The following is an 18,457-nucleotide window of genomic DNA, read 5'->3' as shown; positions in this document are numbered from 1 at the left end:
AAAATTTTTAAATTGATCCTGCCCGAACCGATGAGCTTCAACTTCAAGTATGGTATAAGTATAACAGAACAAATATATTTTCCATTAGTATATATGATTGACTTATATTTTACACATTTATAACGTGAACGAAACATACAGGAGAAGGTATAGCTGATCATCAGCTTCATCAATGAATATCCCGGGCTACGTCTTTATAATATTCAAAACGACAGAGCGAATTAGCAGCTTGAATATATCTCTAACACACGAGGAATATCGCAGTGTTTATAGTGTTGTTTATGTGAAAAATCAATAAGAACAACATTTACAATTCTATAATGAAGAAGTATCTTAATTAGCACAATTTTTTTGATTTTAGAAAACTATATAACGAAACCTATTAATAATGAAAACCGTATATCAGATTAAATTAAATGGGCTTTATGCATTTTAACGAGTAGACATAGCTTTGGTAACAACACGTTTCAAACCAACTTCAGCTTTTCTGTAATCTTCAGCTGATGATTCTTCGATTTCTAAAGCAGCTAAAGCATCAGATAAAGCAGCTTCAATCTTATCTTTTGAACCACGTTTTAATTTAGATGATAAGACTGGGTCAGTAACAGTTGATTCAATTGATGAAACGTATGATTCTAAACGTTGTTTAGCTTCATGACGTTTTGAGAAAGCTTCATCAGATGATTTGAATTTTTCAGCTTCTTCAATAGCTTTTTCAATATCAGCAGTTGATAATCTACCAACAGCGTTTGAAATGGTAATGTTAGCAGATTTACCGGTTGATTTTTCAACAGCAGTAACTTTTAAGATACCATTAGCATCAACTTCGAAGATAGCTTCTAAGACTGGTTCACCAGCTGGTAAAGGTGGGATACCTTTTAAGTCAAATTCACCTAATAAAGTGTTTTCAGTACAGTTAACACGTTCACCTTGGTAAACTGGGAATTGAACAGTAGTTTGGTGATCAGCAACAGTGGTGAAAGTTCTTCTTTTAATGGTTGGAACAGTGGTGTTTCTTGGAACAACTGGAGCGAAAACGTTACCTTGCATAGCAACACCTAATGATAATGGAGAAACATCCAATAATAATAAATCTTTGGTGTCATCTGAGGTAGATTGACCAGTTAAGATAGCACCTTGAACAGCAGCACCGTAAGCAACAGCTTCATCTGGGTTAATAGATTTTTCTAATTGTTTACCGTTGAAGAAATCTGATAATAATTTTTGAACTTTTGGAATACGGGTAGAACCACCAACTAAGACAACTTCATCAACAGCATCTTTTGAGATTTTAGCATCTTTTAAGACTTGTTCAACTGGGTCTAAAGTAGATTTGAATAAAGCAGCGTTGATATCTTCGAAACGAGCTCTTGAGATGTTTGAAGCGAAATCTTCACCATCGAATAATGAATCAACTTCAACAGTAGTGGTAGCAACTGATGATAAAGTACGTTTAGCACGTTCAGCAGCAGTTCTTAAACGACGTAAAGCTCTAGCATCACCTGAGATATCGTTACCAGTTTTCTTTTTGAATTCAGCTTTGAAGTGTTCTAATAAGTTGGTATCGAAATCTTGACCACCTAAATGAGTATCACCAGCAGTAGCTTTAACGGTGAAAACACCACCAGCAATGTGTAATAATGAAACATCGAAAGTACCACCACCTAAATCGAAAATTAAGACATGTCTTTCTTTGTCAGATTTACCAGCACCTAAACCGTAAGCAATAGCAGCGGCAGTTGGTTCGTTAATGATACGTAAAACGTTTAAACCTGAGATGGCACCAGCATCTTTGGTAGCTTGACGTTGAGCATCGTTGAAATAAGCTGGGACGGTAATAACAGCTTTTTCAACTTTTTGACCAATTTTAGCTTCAGCAATTTCTTTCATTTTGGTTAAAACCATTGATGAAATTTCTTGTGGAGAGAAGGTTTTTTGTTCACCTAAGTAGTCAACTTCAATTAATGGAGCACCATTTGAGTCGACAATTTTGAATGGCCATGATTTAATATCTTTTTGGACAGATTCATCATCGTAACGACGACCAATTAAACGTTTAGCATCGAAGACGGTGTTTTTTGGGTTTAAAGCAGCTTGATTCTTAGCAGCATCACCAATTAATCTTTCTTCTGGAGTGAAAGCAACGAATGATGGAGTAACTCTGTTACCTTGTTCATTGGCAATGATTTCGACAGCATTGTCATAAGTAGCAACACATGAGTAAGTGGTACCTAAATCGATACCGATAGCACCTGCAAAAACACCTTCAGCCATTTTGAATAATAAAAGTTTTCAATGGGGTTGTTGAATTAAATCAAAAAGGTTTATTAAAAGAGAGAAGGGAAAAGCTTTTATAAAATTTTCAATTCGTATGGAAAAATTTTTTTTTTCAACCGGCTCTCAAAAAAAAAACTGAACTTTTTTTTTTCACTGCAGTTAATGAGCGTTTTACTGCAATACCGCGAATCTGCTGCTCTTACCGGGTTCTGATGTTTACTTAGCGTGCTCTAGTTTACGCGTGGAAATTCAATTTTAATTAGATGGTAAATTTGAATATAAGATCTATACTTTCGAGCTTAAATTAAATGAGAGCTTCAATAATCCACAATGGCATCATTGATAAAAGGTTATTCCACCTAGACGGAACTGGTAGATCTCATCTTCAATAAGTCTCTTAGCTGTCTTGATCTGATGAGCTGTACCACTAATTCTGATGTATTGTAATAAAGTTTTACCAATCAATGTATCTTGATTCATAAGGCTATTTAATGGTATAATCTTAATGGTTGCTTGACTAGTTTTCCTAAGATACTCAATCTTAGTACCCCCTCTTCCAATGATGTAGGTAACTTCTTTTCTAGTTAACTTAATGTGGGCATATTTAATTTCATCTTCTGTTTCTGTGATATCTTGAAGAACAGATTTAGAAGATTGATTTGTAGATTGTGATTCATTACTTTTCTCAACAATTGATGCTATTCCATTAACTCTATCCGGTTTTGGAATTGGTGGGTGGTTATAGGGACGTCTTATCTTGAATTTATCATTCACCTCACTTGTGTACTTTGACGTAATTATAGTGGAAATAACTTCAGGATCATAACCTTCAATTAAAACATGATAACCTTGAGTAACAGGATTTGGTGATTTAGAAATTGATATATCAACATTTGGAAATTTTTGTTTATGGAACATATCATATATCAGTTGATCTCTTGTTATAACTAAAGTATGCTGATATCTTTCTTTTCTATGACTGAATTGTATAAACTTTTGTAGAAGCTAAAAACTTGTCAGTATATGTAATCCAGTACAATATGGATTCGAATACTCTTGATAACTCACTTGAACAACATTTGAAACTTCACCTGTAATTGTCATACATAAATCACCAGTGACTTTACCAACCCTTGACACTTCAAAGCAACAATGATCTTGATACTTGACCGATATTTCATCTCCATCATCTCCATCATCATCATCCTTCATTATTTGTGTAAGATTTGGTGGGAAGGCAAACAAAGATTCATGGAGATCAATCAAAGTTGTCATAATTGTAACTGAGACCATATCACAATCTGATAGAGGATAATCATCATCTGTATTTCTAATTGTGAAACATGTATATTCCTGGAGTTCTATGATATCTATAACTTGATCTGCAAATGGGTTATCTCGAAGAACTTCAAAGTCTGGCAGCCCATGTTCATGCTTAGCTAGCAGATCAGATCCTATGACTTGCTCTAGAATAGAATACCGTGATGGTGATGATAATGCCCATTGATTTGAATCTCCAGCTGCCATTTCTTGTAATCAACAGATCCTAAGCATTAATCAAAGCCATTCAAATAGTTGCACCAATTCATGTATGAAAGAATGAAAGTTCATTTTATTTCAATTTAAATAATTCAAGAAATTAGCCGCTGAACTATGAACCACCAGTAATTAATATAAATTAAATTATTAATCTGTCAAATTTGGTAATTTAATTGTATTGAAGAATTAGCCGCTGTCATCAATTCCTTATAATTTCATCATAATCACTGGTAGAAACCTCATTTTTAGAAGGAAATTCAACTTCAACAACTCAAATTCCACCAATAGAAAGCATTGAAAGCACTATTCTTTAGATTTCTTCTTAATTCAATTCAATTGTGATAATTTCTCATATGGTTTACGCGCTGATATGGATAAATGTGATTTGGTTTTGACACCTTTCCAGCTTCACGAATCAGAAATATTCCAGCCGCCCAGGCTCAAGCCAAAGAAACATGGTTAGCTAGTTGACAACACAATAAATCAAAAGATCCAAACCTATTATTGAAGATGGAAGCACTTCAAAAGCTCAGGACTTGTCAACGGTCCTTGATCAAATCAAACCATCATTCTCATTAATTTAGAGTGCCAGATATTTATCGCTTAGAGTTGAATTTTTTTGGATCGTCACGTTGTGCGATTGGCTGAACCCTGGCAAAACAGTGTGTCAAATATTGACAATCTCATCTGAACTGATACCATGGAAAAAAAAATTAACGTTTAGTGCCAAAATGATTTGACAGATAAAAAACTTTTCTTATCCATTCTCATATAAATTAGCCGTCAACTCACCTCAAAAAACTTTAGTGAAGAAAGATTTTAAATACCAGCAACATCGCTGTTAATCAAGATACATCGTCAACGCATCACATACATCTTTAATACTTTGGTGTCAACAGTATTTACCAAAATATAAGCATGCCATCGTATAATGAAAAACAAGAAAACACAAGCCCCATTAAGGGTCACTCAAATTCACATCCAAACTTATCAACAAATGATTCATTAAACAGTTTAAAGAAGACTTTAGAGTCATCAGGCCAGTTCAAGAAGAATAACAGCACGAACCTATTGAAACAAACATTCAAACTGGGTGCTAATGCACATTCAGATCCAAATCTGAGACCTAATCCAAGAACTTCAATGTCACAGCTCAAATTATATCAATTGACAGATACTGGAAAGAGCAAAGAAATCGAAAGATTTGATTTAGAAGAACTTAGAAATGGTTATTTTGATCCATTATATGTCAAACCAGAAAATGTCATTTCATCATCACCAGATCATAACACCGACCATACTAATAAAGAAGGAAAGAAATCATCATTCAAAGATTCTATAATAACTCATTTAAAAAAGTCATTCAATGAATATAAACAACATAAAATTGTTTTATTCAAATTTTTTCTTGCATATTTTATTTCAATTATCTTATGTCTTATTGACAAACCAGGTGATTGGTTTGGAATATATAGAGTGTTTTTACCAATATCAACCTTAATAAATCATCCAGTACATTCAATAGGTGCACAAATTGAAATAACAGCCCTTTCAATAGCTGGATTAGCTCTAGGTTTAGGATGGAGTTCTTTAGCATTGTATATATCAACAGCAACTCAACCAACAAGAAATCGTCAAGGTGGTATCATTGCAGGCTCATTATTCATCGGTATTTTCTTCATGGGTTGGTTTAAAGCTTATTTCATCAGATTTTATTACATGTTTTTGGCTTCAGGTTTTGTTCTTGTTTTCTTATCTGCTAATTTGGATTTGAGTACATCAACAATCAATTGGAAAGATACATGGAACATTGGTATTCCTTACCTTTTTGGTTTATTAGTTTCATTATTTGTCTCGTTGGTGGTTTTCCCTGATGTTGGTCACACTAAAATTATGGAATCAATCTTAGATTCAACGAAAAGTATCAAAGATTTGATCATTGCATATAAAGAAGCCAAGGAAGATGATCCAAATAGACATGAAAATTTAGCAAAACTACAAAAACAATTGACTTACAAAACTTTAATCCTTTCTGAAAATTTCAGAGAATATTTAAGTGAGATTAAGCTATCTGTGTTTAATGATGAAGACTTGAAGAGAATGAGAAATCATTTGAATTTTGCAATTGGTCCATTACGCGCTGTTCCTACTTCAACAAACATATACTTCAACCAAAAATTAGACATAGTTTCAAGCTCTGATAATACAAAAGTTCATACTTCACAAGATGTATCAGGTTTAGGAACTGCAATGGTCTCAGGTATTGCAACACCGCTACCAAGAAGTACAGCACCATCCAATTTTCTTCAAAATTCTCAAAAGGATAACAAACAATTTTATAAATCTATTGTTAATAGTTCATTCAACGAACCTCTATACAAGCTTCTTTCACAGATGATTGTTAATCTTTCAACAATTGAGTCTACATTGAGAAAATTCGGAAGATTAAAAGATGCACCAAATGATTTGACGAAGGAACAAGCTCTCAGTGAATTACAAGATTCTGCTGCTTTGTTGAAGAAACGAGTTTGGCAATTAGATGCTGCATACAGAAAATTCAGTAAGTCAGATAATTTTTGTCGTGACTTGTTAAGTGAAGTCTCTGTTATTGATATGTTTTTATTTTTGAGATATTCAAGACAATCTGCTACAATGTTGATTAGTTTTTCAGATATTATTGAAAATTCCTGTAAAAACGTGAAAGGATGGAGAATTTATGGTTATAATTATCCATGGAGAAGATCTCTTAGAAGATTACCAAAGCAATGTCTTAGAGATCAAGGTGCTGATTCGATTTTTTATTATTTCGAAACAAAACTTGATGTTGATGATGCCTTTGAAAGGATCTATAATTTAAACACATCAAGACTGAAAAATGAAGCTGGTCAATATCAATCCAGTGAATCACATCCTTTAGCCTCAAATGAGGAAGATGAAAAGACAAGAACAATTAGAGCAATAGATCATAATGATTTCAATTATCACTCAACTTCAAATCCACTACGTTACAAACTTTGGAAATTATCAAGAAGAGTTGCTGATACTGAAACTAAATATGCATTCAAGGTGGCATTTATGATAACGTTCTTATCTTTACCTGGTTGGTTATTTGAATCTTATGAGTGGTATTTTGAGTATAATTGTTTCTGGGCTCCGTTACTTGCATATTTCTTTCTAAGTCCTAGAAACTCAGGTAATTGGGAAAATTTAGCAACTAGAACCATATCATGGTTTATTGGATGTTTTTGGGGATGGGCTGCTAATCAATCCCATCATTTTAAGAATCCAATTGTCATTGGCGCGTTCTCTGCGCTAATATGTATTCCATTTTCATTCGGGGTTCTAGTTAAGCCTCATCCAAGATCAAGTCTTGTTGCTTTAATGTCATTTACAATTATTGGTATTAATACTTATACTGAAGCATCTCCAGACACAGCTGATATTTTTAAAAATACATGGATCACTTCAGTTGCAATTCTTATTAGTGTTATATCTGCTATTTTAACCAATTGGTTAGTTTGGCCATTTGTTGCAAAAACTGAATTTTACAAGTCTTGTTCCTCATTGCTCTCACATATAGCTCAATCTTATCAAACGGTCTCTGAAAGATACTTATATAGAGATGAAAAAGATGACCCAACGGAATTGACTTTAGAGTTAGCCAATATTAGGGAAGTTAGAATGTCTCAAAGTATTTATGCAATCAAAGAATTGCTGTTGAAAGCCAACAAAGAACATGATTACCATCATTCATTCAAAAATGAGACATTTGAAGAGCTCTTGAACTCATGTGAAATTATTATGGAAAAGATCATAGAGGCAAGAATATCTGGTGTTTATTTTCATGTTTGGGAACAAGATAGAGATGAAAAAGTTACCAGTGCATTATTGTCAGCTCGTCGTGATTCAGTTGCTACTGTGATTTATTTGTTTTATGTTCTTTCAAATTCTTTCAAGATGAGATCGAATGTTCCAAAATACTTACCATCTGCAATCACAATTAGAAAGAGATTATATGATTTGATTGGTAAATTAGAACAACAAAAAGAAGAAGAAACAGTTTCAGAATTCAATATAGCTGCACAATTAGAGAAACGTTTAACTTCATTGGTTAGTAACCAAGAAGATTATGGAAAGAGTCACTGGACAGAAGTTCATGGTATGGCTTTTGCAAGAGCATTCACTACAATTACAGAGGAGCTTGAGAACATTATCAAGTTTTCAAAAGAAATCCTAGGGGAGGAGACACTTTTTTAAACAATGATAAACCATCAATTAACCATCCCTTGTTTTATCATTTTAGTTTTTAAAGCACTAGTTGAGTCATACAAATTTAATAAATAATTTTAATTCTCATAAACATTCATTATAATCTATCCAGTAAATTCAAAACTTTTTGCAGCGGAGTTCACAAGCCTTAACATATAAGCACCAGTATCTTCATAAACATAGCATATTATAAGTTTCAACCATTAAACCATATCTCATGAATAATAAACATTCATACTGAAATTATTCAGATTTAACAACCTTTGTACTTGAAGAAATTGTATGGTACACCACGATTAAAGTAAAAGTTGCAAGACCAAAATAGATGGCGATTTGATTCAATTGGTCATCGGTAATCATTTTGTTCTCGTGTTGATCTCGAGTGGAGTTTTATGGATCTTTTGATGATGTGGGACTGAATCTAATTCATTGTAGATTGTGCTTGAAGTACGTGTCAACCTTCAATATCATGGGAATTCCCGCGAAAATGACCCGGCCTATGCGTTAGACTTTAATAAAAGTTTCGCGCTTTTCTATACTATAAGATCCAATGCTTATAAGCTTAAGTAGAACTATTTAATTTGACAATTTTGACAATTACAACCAAATTTCTCAACAAGATGCCTGGACCTAGAAATCTGGAAGAGCTTCTTTATATGAAGGTATGTGTCTCAGTAGCACTCTTATCTAGATTCATACTAACCTTATCTTAGCTTATGAAAAGTCCTGCTTTCCATAGATTTGTCAGAAATATTTACAATAAAGTGAACGGTATAGAGAATCCTATCCATCATTCTCGTGATAATCATGCTACTACTGGATTATGTGCGTAACTTTGAATACCATCTTCTCACCCTGAGCTTCATACTAACATTAAATCAAGTTTATCCTACAGCTGGTCAGAAATTCAAGGCATATAGATTATTGTTTTATGATGAATGGAGAGCTACTTTTGGTCTACCGAGAAAATATTAATTTTCATTAATCTAGAATTTTTAAGATAATTATTGTTCATTAAAATTAGCTACATACTTCTTTAAAATAAATTATAAGGGGAAAAAATCACACAACACTCAACAATAAACTGAAATCAAAATAAAAACTGGAAATTAGATGAAACACAATGTGATTCACCAATAATGCGAATAAAAAGGGTATGGAATAGTTGCTGAAATATCCAATACTTGAGTATACTTCAAAAAGCACCTTTACGTGGATTATAAGCCAATGATTGTCTATCTGGCTTACGGAAAGCTCTTTTATTGACAATACCAACATCATCTTCCAACGCAACAATAACGTTTTTGTCGGTACCAAACTTGAAACTATCAGCAACAACATTAGAAGAGTATCTCAAGATCTTATAAGGTTCAGCATCACCACGTAAAATTTTGTTTAGTGACCATTGGATAGCATATGGACCAGAACCAGAAATAATAGTTTGTTCTTTGACATTGAAACCTGTATTGAATGTTGCCTTTTTGAAATCTAATGGCTGACCACTTAACTGTTGCATAGAAGCGACATGCTCTGGTGATAATCTCAACGTTCTGTATTTTGGAACACCATCTTTACCAAATGATTTCTTAAATGCCAATTGACCAGCGTTTGCACCATCTTTGATCATTGCATCGATTAAGATCAAATATGTTTTACATGTGGCCAAGATCCACTTACCATCTGCAGAAGTTTCAACATATTTAATGGAATCACCAATAGCTGGGATCAATGACTTGGCTCTGATACCTAATCTATCGTATAATCTTATATCACCTTTATTGGAAGCAACAGCAATGTGACCGTTTTCTGTAGTACCAAATGCACTGAAATCGTTCTTTGTAGCATATGATTTATATTCACTTTCAACCAGTTTATTACCATTAACCCTTGGATCAATTTTGAATAAACCTTTATCAGATATACCCAAAAAGGTTTGTTCACCGGTCAATTGGTTAAATTTCTTTGATGGTCCAAAATCAACAACTGATAGATCATCTTTAACTTTCCATTCATCAACGATTTTACCATATTCAAGATCCATTCTATAAAGTTTATCTTTATCTTCTCCTTGCATAACCAAAGCACGATCTTCAGTATGTAACATCATTTTGGAAGGATTGAACGATTTTTTATCACCAATAGATAAGTTTTCAATGGCAGTAGCAAACTCAAGCTCATCATCTTCTGTAGTTTTGAAAACACCAATACGATCACCTCTAGTAACATATGAACGGTCATTCTTATAAGCAACAGTCAAGTTCTTATTATGTGAGCCTTTAAAGTAATCCTTATTTTGCTCTTCATCCTCATCTTCAGAATCAGAAAAGTTTTCTTTTCTCAAACCGGTACGGAGATTGATTGGTTTTGATATTTGTTCTTGTTCTTCATCATAATCTTCCTCTTCTTCTTCTTCTTCTTCCTCATTGATTGTATAACCATCCATTTCCTCATCTTGATCATTTGTTTTGAAGGCATCTAAGACGTATTTTCTTTCACTTTGTTCCGCTTTAGACCATTTAATTTTATTAGCACCTTCATAAGCAGCTCTCATATAACCAGTCTGAAATGATAACAAGGACTCTGGCGAGTCAAATCTCAACAACCACGAGAATACTTCATCTTTAGCAGTTTCATAGTTGAACACAAATGATAATAATTCATAATTGAAAACTGGATTCAACTCTGAGGTGATATTTGTACCTAATTTTAGTCCAGATTCACCATTTATAGATAACCAATAATCAAACTTTCCCAAATCTAAGACTGAGACGTCCGCTTTACTATCCTGTAATGAGAAGCTTTCCGTAGTTGGATCATACAAACGCAATTCACCTTTAACTTCAACAATAGATTCTCCTGTTGGTTCTTTGACATCTTCCTTGATTTCCGTCTCTTCAGCTTCAGCTTTTGATGACCCTTTTACTGGAGAAGAAGGAGTGAGCTTAGTAGCACGAATTGCTGACTTGGATTCATCTGCATCTTCATAAATAGAATCTTCAGCTTCCTCTTCATCATCAGAAACAGCTGTCACAAGACCTTTCTTAGTGATGGATTGTTCAACAGTTTCTAGTTCAGGATCTATAATGAACTCCTGTAATTGTTCTGTTAAGACACCCGCGGATGACTTGTTGTACTTTCTTTCGTATTCACATGAATACACAGTTTTCATGAATTGATCAACTTCACTTGATTTAATACTTTCATCAACGACGAATTCAAATCTTTCACCATCATCACCGTCTCTGTTTAGCCAGGAGACAACTATGGAACCACTTCTATTTGTTTGATATATTTCTAATGATTTATCAAGTAAGAACACTCTTTCATCTTGTGATTCAGCGAAATCATCATCTTCTTCATCATCATCCCCTTTCAATTGTTCCTCTCCTTCTTCAAAGGCCCTTTGAACAACAAGTTGATAGTTATGTGGTGCCGAAGTTTCACGCACTGAAGCCGCAGCATCAGTATACAAGCACTCGCTTGCAGACTTTGGTGATCCCAAGCTTCTTTTCAAAAACAATTGACCTGATGGAATAATTGATAGATCATCCTTAGGAGAAGAACCTAGAAATTTCTTCAAAAAATTCATGATTTCACACTCCAGAACTTAAGCAGAAGACAACTAGTTGTATGTATAAGATTGAAAGTAAGACTTAATCAATTTCTTAAAGAATGCTTCCAGACGGCGTCGTTCGAAGTAGTAGATAAACCTGGCTTCATTAAAGTTTCCAAATTATATAAATTTTGCCATACAAATCTTAAATCAAAACAAAAAACATTGATGTTACTAAACCGGAAATACGAGGCTCATCAAGTCATGTGATAAACCGGAATTAATTTTTTCAATCATATAAATTTATTTTGTTACTAGACGTATAATATTTTAGATCTATAGTGATGTTGACAAAGCACAGTTGTGGATTGTTTGTTGGCTCTTTTCAATAAAGGAATGCTAGTTATACAGAGGCTTATACGCTGTAACACATTTCAAAGCCCCAACCTGTCAGGCATAAAAGTAAATAGAAGGTGGATAAGCCAAACTAAAGCTCTATTAAACCAAGATGAATCACAAGGTCCTAAAACTATAAATGATACCACCACCATAAAGTCAAAGAAGAATAGAATAAATAAACTCAGTGATCTAGTTCAAATCAAAGCTGATGGGCCTCCAATATCTGACCCTAATCAAAGATTATCACCTATAAGTTTTATCAATCAAGGTAAATATAAAATACCCAAAGATTGGCGTAAAGATAAAGAGATGCCAGAATGGAAGAGACAAAAATTTGCACTTAATGAAAAATTCGAAGGAAAAACATGGAACCCAGCAAAAAGGCTTTCTAGAGAAGAAATGAATGGTGTACGAATGTTAAAGCAAGAGTTACCAGATATGACAACCACAGATATTGCCCAAACATTTAAAGTTTCACCTGAAGCCATTAGAAGAATTTTGAAATCAAAATGGACTCCAACTTTGAAAGAAGAAGAAAATATGTTTGATAGATGGAGAAAAAGAGGTGAGAAGGTGAAAGTTATTATGTCCAAAAAAGAAGGATCCTCTTCAAAAAAGATTTCAATTTCAGAGAAAGATGGGTATCAAGTTATAAGCAACACCAAATCTAAGAGAAGAGAAATTGATCCCACCACAGGAGACTCAAAGACTATGAGATTCAAGCATAAAAAACCTTTCAAGAATGCATCAAAACCTGTTAAAAGGCTACAAGACATTATGTTTTGATCTAGGGGTTTCAAAAGAATTACAGTCTCCTAAAAGTATACCCTATTTTGGAGATATACAATTAATGATACAGAAGCATGTATATTTTTGTTGAAAAATGCCACTTATTGCTTCATTTAAAATGTTACGAAATTATTTAACGCCATTGCTTTTTTTTTTACAATTTAATTCATTTCAAAAATATATTACGTTCATATTGCACATAGATACACAATTTCCAAAAGAGATGATACCAATTCACTTGCTTTGCATTTTAATCCAAGGATTAAACATTAAACTTGTATATAGATCAATTAGAATTTCATTAGCTCTTAAATCCAGTATATCATGTAGTTGTTTTACACTTGACCAGTCAAAAATAAACCTTTAATATCTCGTATATCTTGTTTTAGTTGCTGTGTTGATGATAAACCTGTTATTTGACCTCTAATTCTCAATAAATTAGCTTGACTATAGGCATCGATTCTTCCTTGAAAATTTCTAATTTGGAATTTTAATGGGTTTACTTCATCAATACCAGAATGATATCTATTATAACCTTCAAGACTTTCTCTAAGAAGTTTCAACTTAGTGTTAAGTATGTTATCATCTGAACCATTTGTGGTTTGCTCTTCATCATAAAATGATACCAATGAATGTTTTGTTTCTATAGTTTTTGTTTGAGTTTGAGCATCAGAATAGAATTTATCACCTCTTTTGAAAACAACAGTTGGTAATTTTGAAAATCCATTTAATTTTTCCAGGAGAGCTCTAGTTCTTGAGAGAACATCTGATGAGAAATCCAGTCTTCTTTCGTATTGTACTTCTAATAAGGGTTGAATGATAAATAATAGTAGTAAATAAGTGATTGATAATGCAGTTCCTGATCCATATAATAACTTGGTAATGAACTTTAATGCGGGTGGGATTTCCGCTCTTTTATGTACTTTGGATATCTCATTATCTTCTGGAAATGTGATATCTGAGACCTGTGACATCTTAAATAGTGAATGAAAGTTCTTCTGAAGTAGAAACCTTAGTCAGTATAATTCATGTTATTATAGTCTTGATTTCTTCTCCAGAAATAGTTATCATTCAAGTTTCGCGGGTCCTGGAAGTACCATTAATCGCGATCGTGCGCGGCCGCGGTATCTTTATGGGTCAGTGGTCAGTGGTCACCCTATGTGTTTAAGGTATAAGGTATAAGTAACTCTACAGATTTTAGTCCGAACTCAAAAATATAGTACGATATTGAATTTTATTTTTATTTGAAAACAAACATTATCACTAATAAACGAGTCTATAACGAGTGTGGATGTAAAGAACTGAACAAACTAAATTATAAGTAAAAAAAGAAATAGAGAATTATAAAACATGCATGCTTTTTATCTTTTGATTTGTAATGTTTTTGGAAGCTTGATTAACGTTTAGCTTTTTTATTTGACTTTCCTGGATTACCAGTTGGTGTTGATTTTGGACTATCAGCAGTTGATTTTGGTGACAAGCCATTGTCCACTGTAGACTTTCTTCTTCTCTTTGTTAAGGTTGATTGTGAAAGATCTAATGAAGGAGTTTTACCAGACTTTGTTAGAGGAGATTGGGCCATATTCAAAGGTGAATCTTTATCCTGATCCTTAGCGGCAGTAGAGTTGGAATCTTCCTTAACGTCACTTTGCTTGTCCTTTGATTGATTGACAAATGCGTCTAAAGAATTTAATGGACCAGTTGGGTCTTCTGAAGTGATTGAAAACAGCATAAGACTTTTCAAATGAGCCATAACGTCAGATACCTGCATCACTCTCATAACACTTTCCTGTAAACCAAAATTTGACATACTGTGGAATACTTTATAATTTGATCTGAATTTTGTTAGAAGCTGTAGTCTTCTGGCTTCAGGATTATCAGCTTTCTTATTGTTCTCTTGATTCAAGAAGATATCTTTCACTTTTTGTTCGTCACTCAAAATTTTCTCAAGTGATGGCCATTCAACACCAGGTATGAAGACATGGGTTTGGAAATCTAAGTAATCCAACTTCAAATTTTGATTTAAGATCCCTCTGATATTTCCATGAATATTCACATAAGAACCATCAGAATAATAATGTGTAAAACAACATCTTGAGCTTTCTAAATATGTTGTACCATTTGCTAAGACTTGTGTTCTTAATAGATCAGGTTGAATATCCATCCTTGTGACACCACTCTGTATGATTGAGAAGAAAAATCTTGGAATGATGGGTACACTAAATTCAAATTGGCGTGAGTCTACCCCTGATTTGACACTATATCTCAAAACACCAATTTCACTGAAGTAATCAGTAATGATTTTTCTCCAGTATAGAATATTTTTGTTACTATCTGTCCTTACTCCAATCAACTCACAAAAATCAAGAAATTTCAATGTGGCCAAATTTGACATTTGTCTTCTGAAGTTAATCACATTCATCATTGATGGATTCAGAGCAGCAGCAGGGTTTGAATTCTGAATGTTATTCATACCAGATTGGGCTGCTTGAGCTGCTTGTGCTGCACCTTGAGCGGTACCATGTGGTAAAGCTGCACCCCTAGTGCCATTAGGGACGTTTCCTTGAGGAGCATTAGCAGTACCTGCTTGAGGAGTGCGATTCATAATCAAAGAACTTGCATTCATTTGGTGTTGATGAGGTATTTGGTTTGGTTGACTTACACTAGGCATTCTTGATAACTTAGGTTGATCAGGTTTTGAGCCTGCATTTTGTTGAGGATCTTGTTGCTGTGGAGGTACTTGAGGATGTTGTTGTGGTGTAGGAATTGAATGTACTGGCCCACTAGCTGATTGTGGTTGTTGTGGTGTGGGTTGAGTTTGCGTTGGATGTGTTTGTTGTGGAGTTGGTATCTGGCCTGGACGAGCTGTTTGTGGACCTGGTACTTGAGGTTGTTGTTGATGCTGCTGCAATGGTGTAGGTTGTTGAGATTGTGCATGGGGGAAAGCTTGTGCCGGATGTTGGGAATTAGCATTTTGGTTTTGACCAGGTTGTTGAAATTGAGGTGGGACTTGTTGAGGTATTTGGCCTTGAAATCCAGGAACTGAATGTTGATGTTGTAGATGCTGTTGTTGCTGCTGTTGATTTTGCTGCATCTGTAAGAACATCTGATTTTGTTGTTGTAACTGTTGCAAATATTGTTGATATTGTGGATTATTTCTACTAGGATCTTGTTGTAAATTTGCAAAATGCGCTTGAGCCTGAAAGGCTGCCATTTGTTGTGGATGAAAGCCAGTGTTATTTGGAATAGATCCAGGTACCCCAGCACCATTATTCTTAAAATTTGGGTTGAAGCTCATATTATTCATCATTGGTATGTTTCCATTAGCTATTTGTTGTTGTTGAGGATTTATTTGTAAAGGATTTTGATTAGCACCAGTGGTACTTGGGGCTGCATTTTGACTTTCCTCAATATTCACTGTACCACTTCCATTAGGTGTAGAAGCCTGTGATCCATTTGATTTGGCCATGGGGTTGATTTTTTGAGCCTTCTTTGTTGACATTTATGGCGTGTATTGTGTTTGTAATAAGATCTTAAGGGGTCCTCTGCCGTGAACAGGTATACGTGAATATAAAAACCTGAAGTCTGTGGGTGATTGAAGTGAGCGATAGTTGGTGAAATTTGGTGAATTTCTACTCAATTATTTATTGAGCGCCGTGGTCAGCTGCTATACTTTTTAATTGTACTTGAGCGCTTGGTCTAAACTTATAAAACAGGTCCTTGATTCTTCTGTTCAGTAGATGTTCGTTCCTTGAATCTAAAATAATAATTTTGGATACTAGCACGAATTGAACCTTCTCAATATATCTGTAGCTATGTACTTTGAGTACTGCACTGAGTATATAATTACCAATCTTCAGTTCAAGCTTTCAACAACTTGTCAGTTTATTCACCATTGACAATTCGAAAAGTCCAATCTCGAATTCCCAGTCAAAGAACCGCGAGCGCCAAAACTAAAAGCGAAAACTTAAAATTGAAAAGAAAGAAAAAAACTAAAAGAGCGGAGCGACGCACTACGGGTTAAACTCAGCACTGAAACGTTGAAGAAGGGAGATGTTGAAGTAAATTTTAGGCGTATTGGGTTAGTAACCTCACTATCAAACACGGGAGACATATAAAAGACAAATCAGTCAAATCTGAGCCTGTGTTATCGCTGAGTTTCTTCATGGTGGCATTAGCTTGAGTGTCGAGTCGTCAGGTCTTGTTACATGTACTTCTCCGAAGATCTTTCGAGATAGGACATACTACATAGTACAGATGATGAAGAAAACAAAATGTAAGATACAGTCCAAAAAAGTAATATATTGAAGTCAACATCAGAAGCATTGAGTCATTTATTTAGTCTACTTATTAGCAGCTTTAACCTCATTGATCAATGGCCCAGGTACTCTCAATTGTAATCCATCACGTTTGGAAACCCATGAAAATAATGCTTCATGTTGAATTTGGGGTCTTCTTGGCTTATCCTTGATATTATTCACTTCCTCGTCTTCTTTTAATTGAGCTGCACTGGCTTTACCTGCTCTTCTCTTCAACAATTTGTTAATAGTATCTTGTTTCTCTTCTTCTAATTTCCGTTCAGTTAAGTTCTTTCTCTTTCTTGCAATTTCTGCTTTTCTTAATTGATTCTCCTCCTCGGTCAATATTCTTCTTTTACTAACCTTATTACTTAACGATAGAAACTTATCGTTTTCTGTTTTATCTTCATCTAAATTATCATTTTCTAATTTGGCACGCTGTCTTTCGGTCATTTTGGTTATATCTGGTGTATACTCTGTTTCTTCATCAGTTAAAAGGAGCTCGTCATCTAAAGCGGGTGTTGGTATAACATTTTCACTATCAGATTCTAATTCATCATCTATATCATCTTCTTCATAGCTCACCACCTTTTTAGGTCTTCCTCTACCTCTTTGAGATGACTGAGGTGGTTGTAACAAATTTTTAGATGGTGTTGATTTGGTATGGGATTTTTTAGACTTGCTTGGTCTAGTATCTTCGAGGTCTGTATCATCTCTGCCAGGTGTATCTTCTTTTGTTGATGTTAATTTGATTTTCAGACTTAATCCACGCTTTTTAGGAGCTGGTGTGGTTTGTTCCTCTGGTTCAACGTCATCATCATCTTCAACTTTAAAATTTGCATCATCATCATCATCTGAAGACTGCGGAAGATCTACATCATCATCATCTGGTTGGCCGTCACTTACCAAATCATCATCTTCGTCTTCATCATCTTCTTCTTCATCCCCCAAATCATCATCACCTTCACCTTCATCATCACCATTTCCATTTCCTTCACCATCGTCTTCTAAATCACCACCATCATCTTGATCTTGATCTTCATCTTCATCTAATGAGTCATCAATTGAATCATCCATTCCATCATCTTGCCCCTGTGCTTCAAAAACCATGTTAATCACTAGTAACGTTTAAATTATCAACATCAAATCATACTCACATATACTTCTTTCTTTAGCTGTGCGTTGTTGTATTTCAGTATCACTTTCAATATCACTCAAGTCTGATTCGTCACTCATCATGGATTATGCTTCCAATACACTTTAATGGGATGTGAATTTACTTTTTCCACCGTACTACATTAAAAGCGTCTTCCTTTAATTAATTAGTTGTCAA

The 18,457-nt window shown here is 34.3% G+C and overlaps 9 protein-coding genes across 9 annotated transcripts; 2 read left to right on the top strand and 7 right to left on the bottom strand.

Moving 5' to 3' along the window:
• Positions 1-432: 432 nt before the first annotated feature.
• Positions 433-2,274, bottom strand: SSB2 (Hsp70 family ATPase SSB2; the record flags this gene model as incomplete). The annotated part of the gene is made up of 1 exon (XM_011278026.1): positions 433-2,274. One exon carries the CDS (start codon positions 2,272-2,274, stop codon positions 433-435), a length of 1,842 nt encoding a protein of 613 aa, XP_011276328.1.
• Positions 2,275-2,613: 339 nt separating this feature from the next.
• MER1 (Mer1p) lies at positions 2,614-3,195 on the bottom strand (the record flags this gene model as incomplete). The annotated part of the gene is made up of 1 exon (XM_011278025.1): positions 2,614-3,195. The coding sequence occupies one exon, from the start codon at positions 3,193-3,195 to the stop codon at positions 2,614-2,616; it is 582 nt and encodes a 193-aa protein (XP_011276327.1).
• An 87-nt stretch (positions 3,196-3,282) lies between these two features.
• On the bottom strand, positions 3,283-3,804 carry BN7_1380 (uncharacterized protein; the record flags this gene model as incomplete). Its single annotated transcript, XM_011278024.1, has 1 exon — positions 3,283-3,804. The coding sequence occupies one exon, from the start codon at positions 3,802-3,804 to the stop codon at positions 3,283-3,285; it is 522 nt and encodes a 173-aa protein (XP_011276326.1).
• Positions 3,805-4,734: 930 nt separating this feature from the next.
• Positions 4,735-8,073, top strand: BRE4 (Bre4p; the record flags this gene model as incomplete). Its single annotated transcript, XM_011278023.1, has 1 exon — positions 4,735-8,073. The coding sequence occupies one exon, from the start codon at positions 4,735-4,737 to the stop codon at positions 8,071-8,073; it is 3,339 nt and encodes a 1,112-aa protein (XP_011276325.1).
• Positions 8,074-9,280: 1,207 nt separating this feature from the next.
• VID27 (Vid27p) lies at positions 9,281-11,674 on the bottom strand (the record flags this gene model as incomplete). Its single annotated transcript, XM_011278022.1, has 1 exon — positions 9,281-11,674. One exon carries the CDS (start codon positions 11,672-11,674, stop codon positions 9,281-9,283), a length of 2,394 nt encoding a protein of 797 aa, XP_011276324.1.
• Positions 11,675-12,034: 360 nt separating this feature from the next.
• RRG9 (mitochondrial ribosome assembly protein RRG9) lies at positions 12,035-12,823 on the top strand (the record flags this gene model as incomplete). Its single annotated transcript, XM_011278021.1, has 1 exon — positions 12,035-12,823. One exon carries the CDS (start codon positions 12,035-12,037, stop codon positions 12,821-12,823), a length of 789 nt encoding a protein of 262 aa, XP_011276323.1.
• Positions 12,824-13,161: 338 nt separating this feature from the next.
• On the bottom strand, positions 13,162-13,800 carry PEX17 (Pex17p; the record flags this gene model as incomplete). The annotated part of the gene is made up of 1 exon (XM_011278020.1): positions 13,162-13,800. One exon carries the CDS (start codon positions 13,798-13,800, stop codon positions 13,162-13,164), a length of 639 nt encoding a protein of 212 aa, XP_011276322.1.
• A 422-nt stretch (positions 13,801-14,222) lies between these two features.
• On the bottom strand, positions 14,223-16,328 carry MFG1 (Mfg1p; the record flags this gene model as incomplete). Its single annotated transcript, XM_011278019.1, has 1 exon — positions 14,223-16,328. The coding sequence occupies one exon, from the start codon at positions 16,326-16,328 to the stop codon at positions 14,223-14,225; it is 2,106 nt and encodes a 701-aa protein (XP_011276321.1).
• Positions 16,329-17,169: 841 nt separating this feature from the next.
• On the bottom strand, positions 17,170-18,234 carry IES2 (Ies2p; the record flags this gene model as incomplete). The annotated part of the gene is made up of 1 exon (XM_011278018.1): positions 17,170-18,234. The coding sequence occupies one exon, from the start codon at positions 18,232-18,234 to the stop codon at positions 17,170-17,172; it is 1,065 nt and encodes a 354-aa protein (XP_011276320.1).
• Between the last annotated feature and the right edge of the window lie 223 nt (positions 18,235-18,457).

The sequence above is a fragment of the Wickerhamomyces ciferrii genome, contig 00029 (assembly GCF_000313485.1).
Source record: "Wickerhamomyces ciferrii WGS project CAIF00000000 data, strain NRRL Y-1031 F-60-10, contig 00029, whole genome shotgun sequence".
In the NCBI taxonomy this organism is placed as follows: domain Eukaryota; kingdom Fungi; phylum Ascomycota; class Saccharomycetes; order Phaffomycetales; family Wickerhamomycetaceae; genus Hansenula; species Hansenula ciferrii.
The sequence above is the reverse complement of the archived record's forward strand: the minus strand, read 5'-3'. Positions and strand labels throughout refer to the sequence as shown.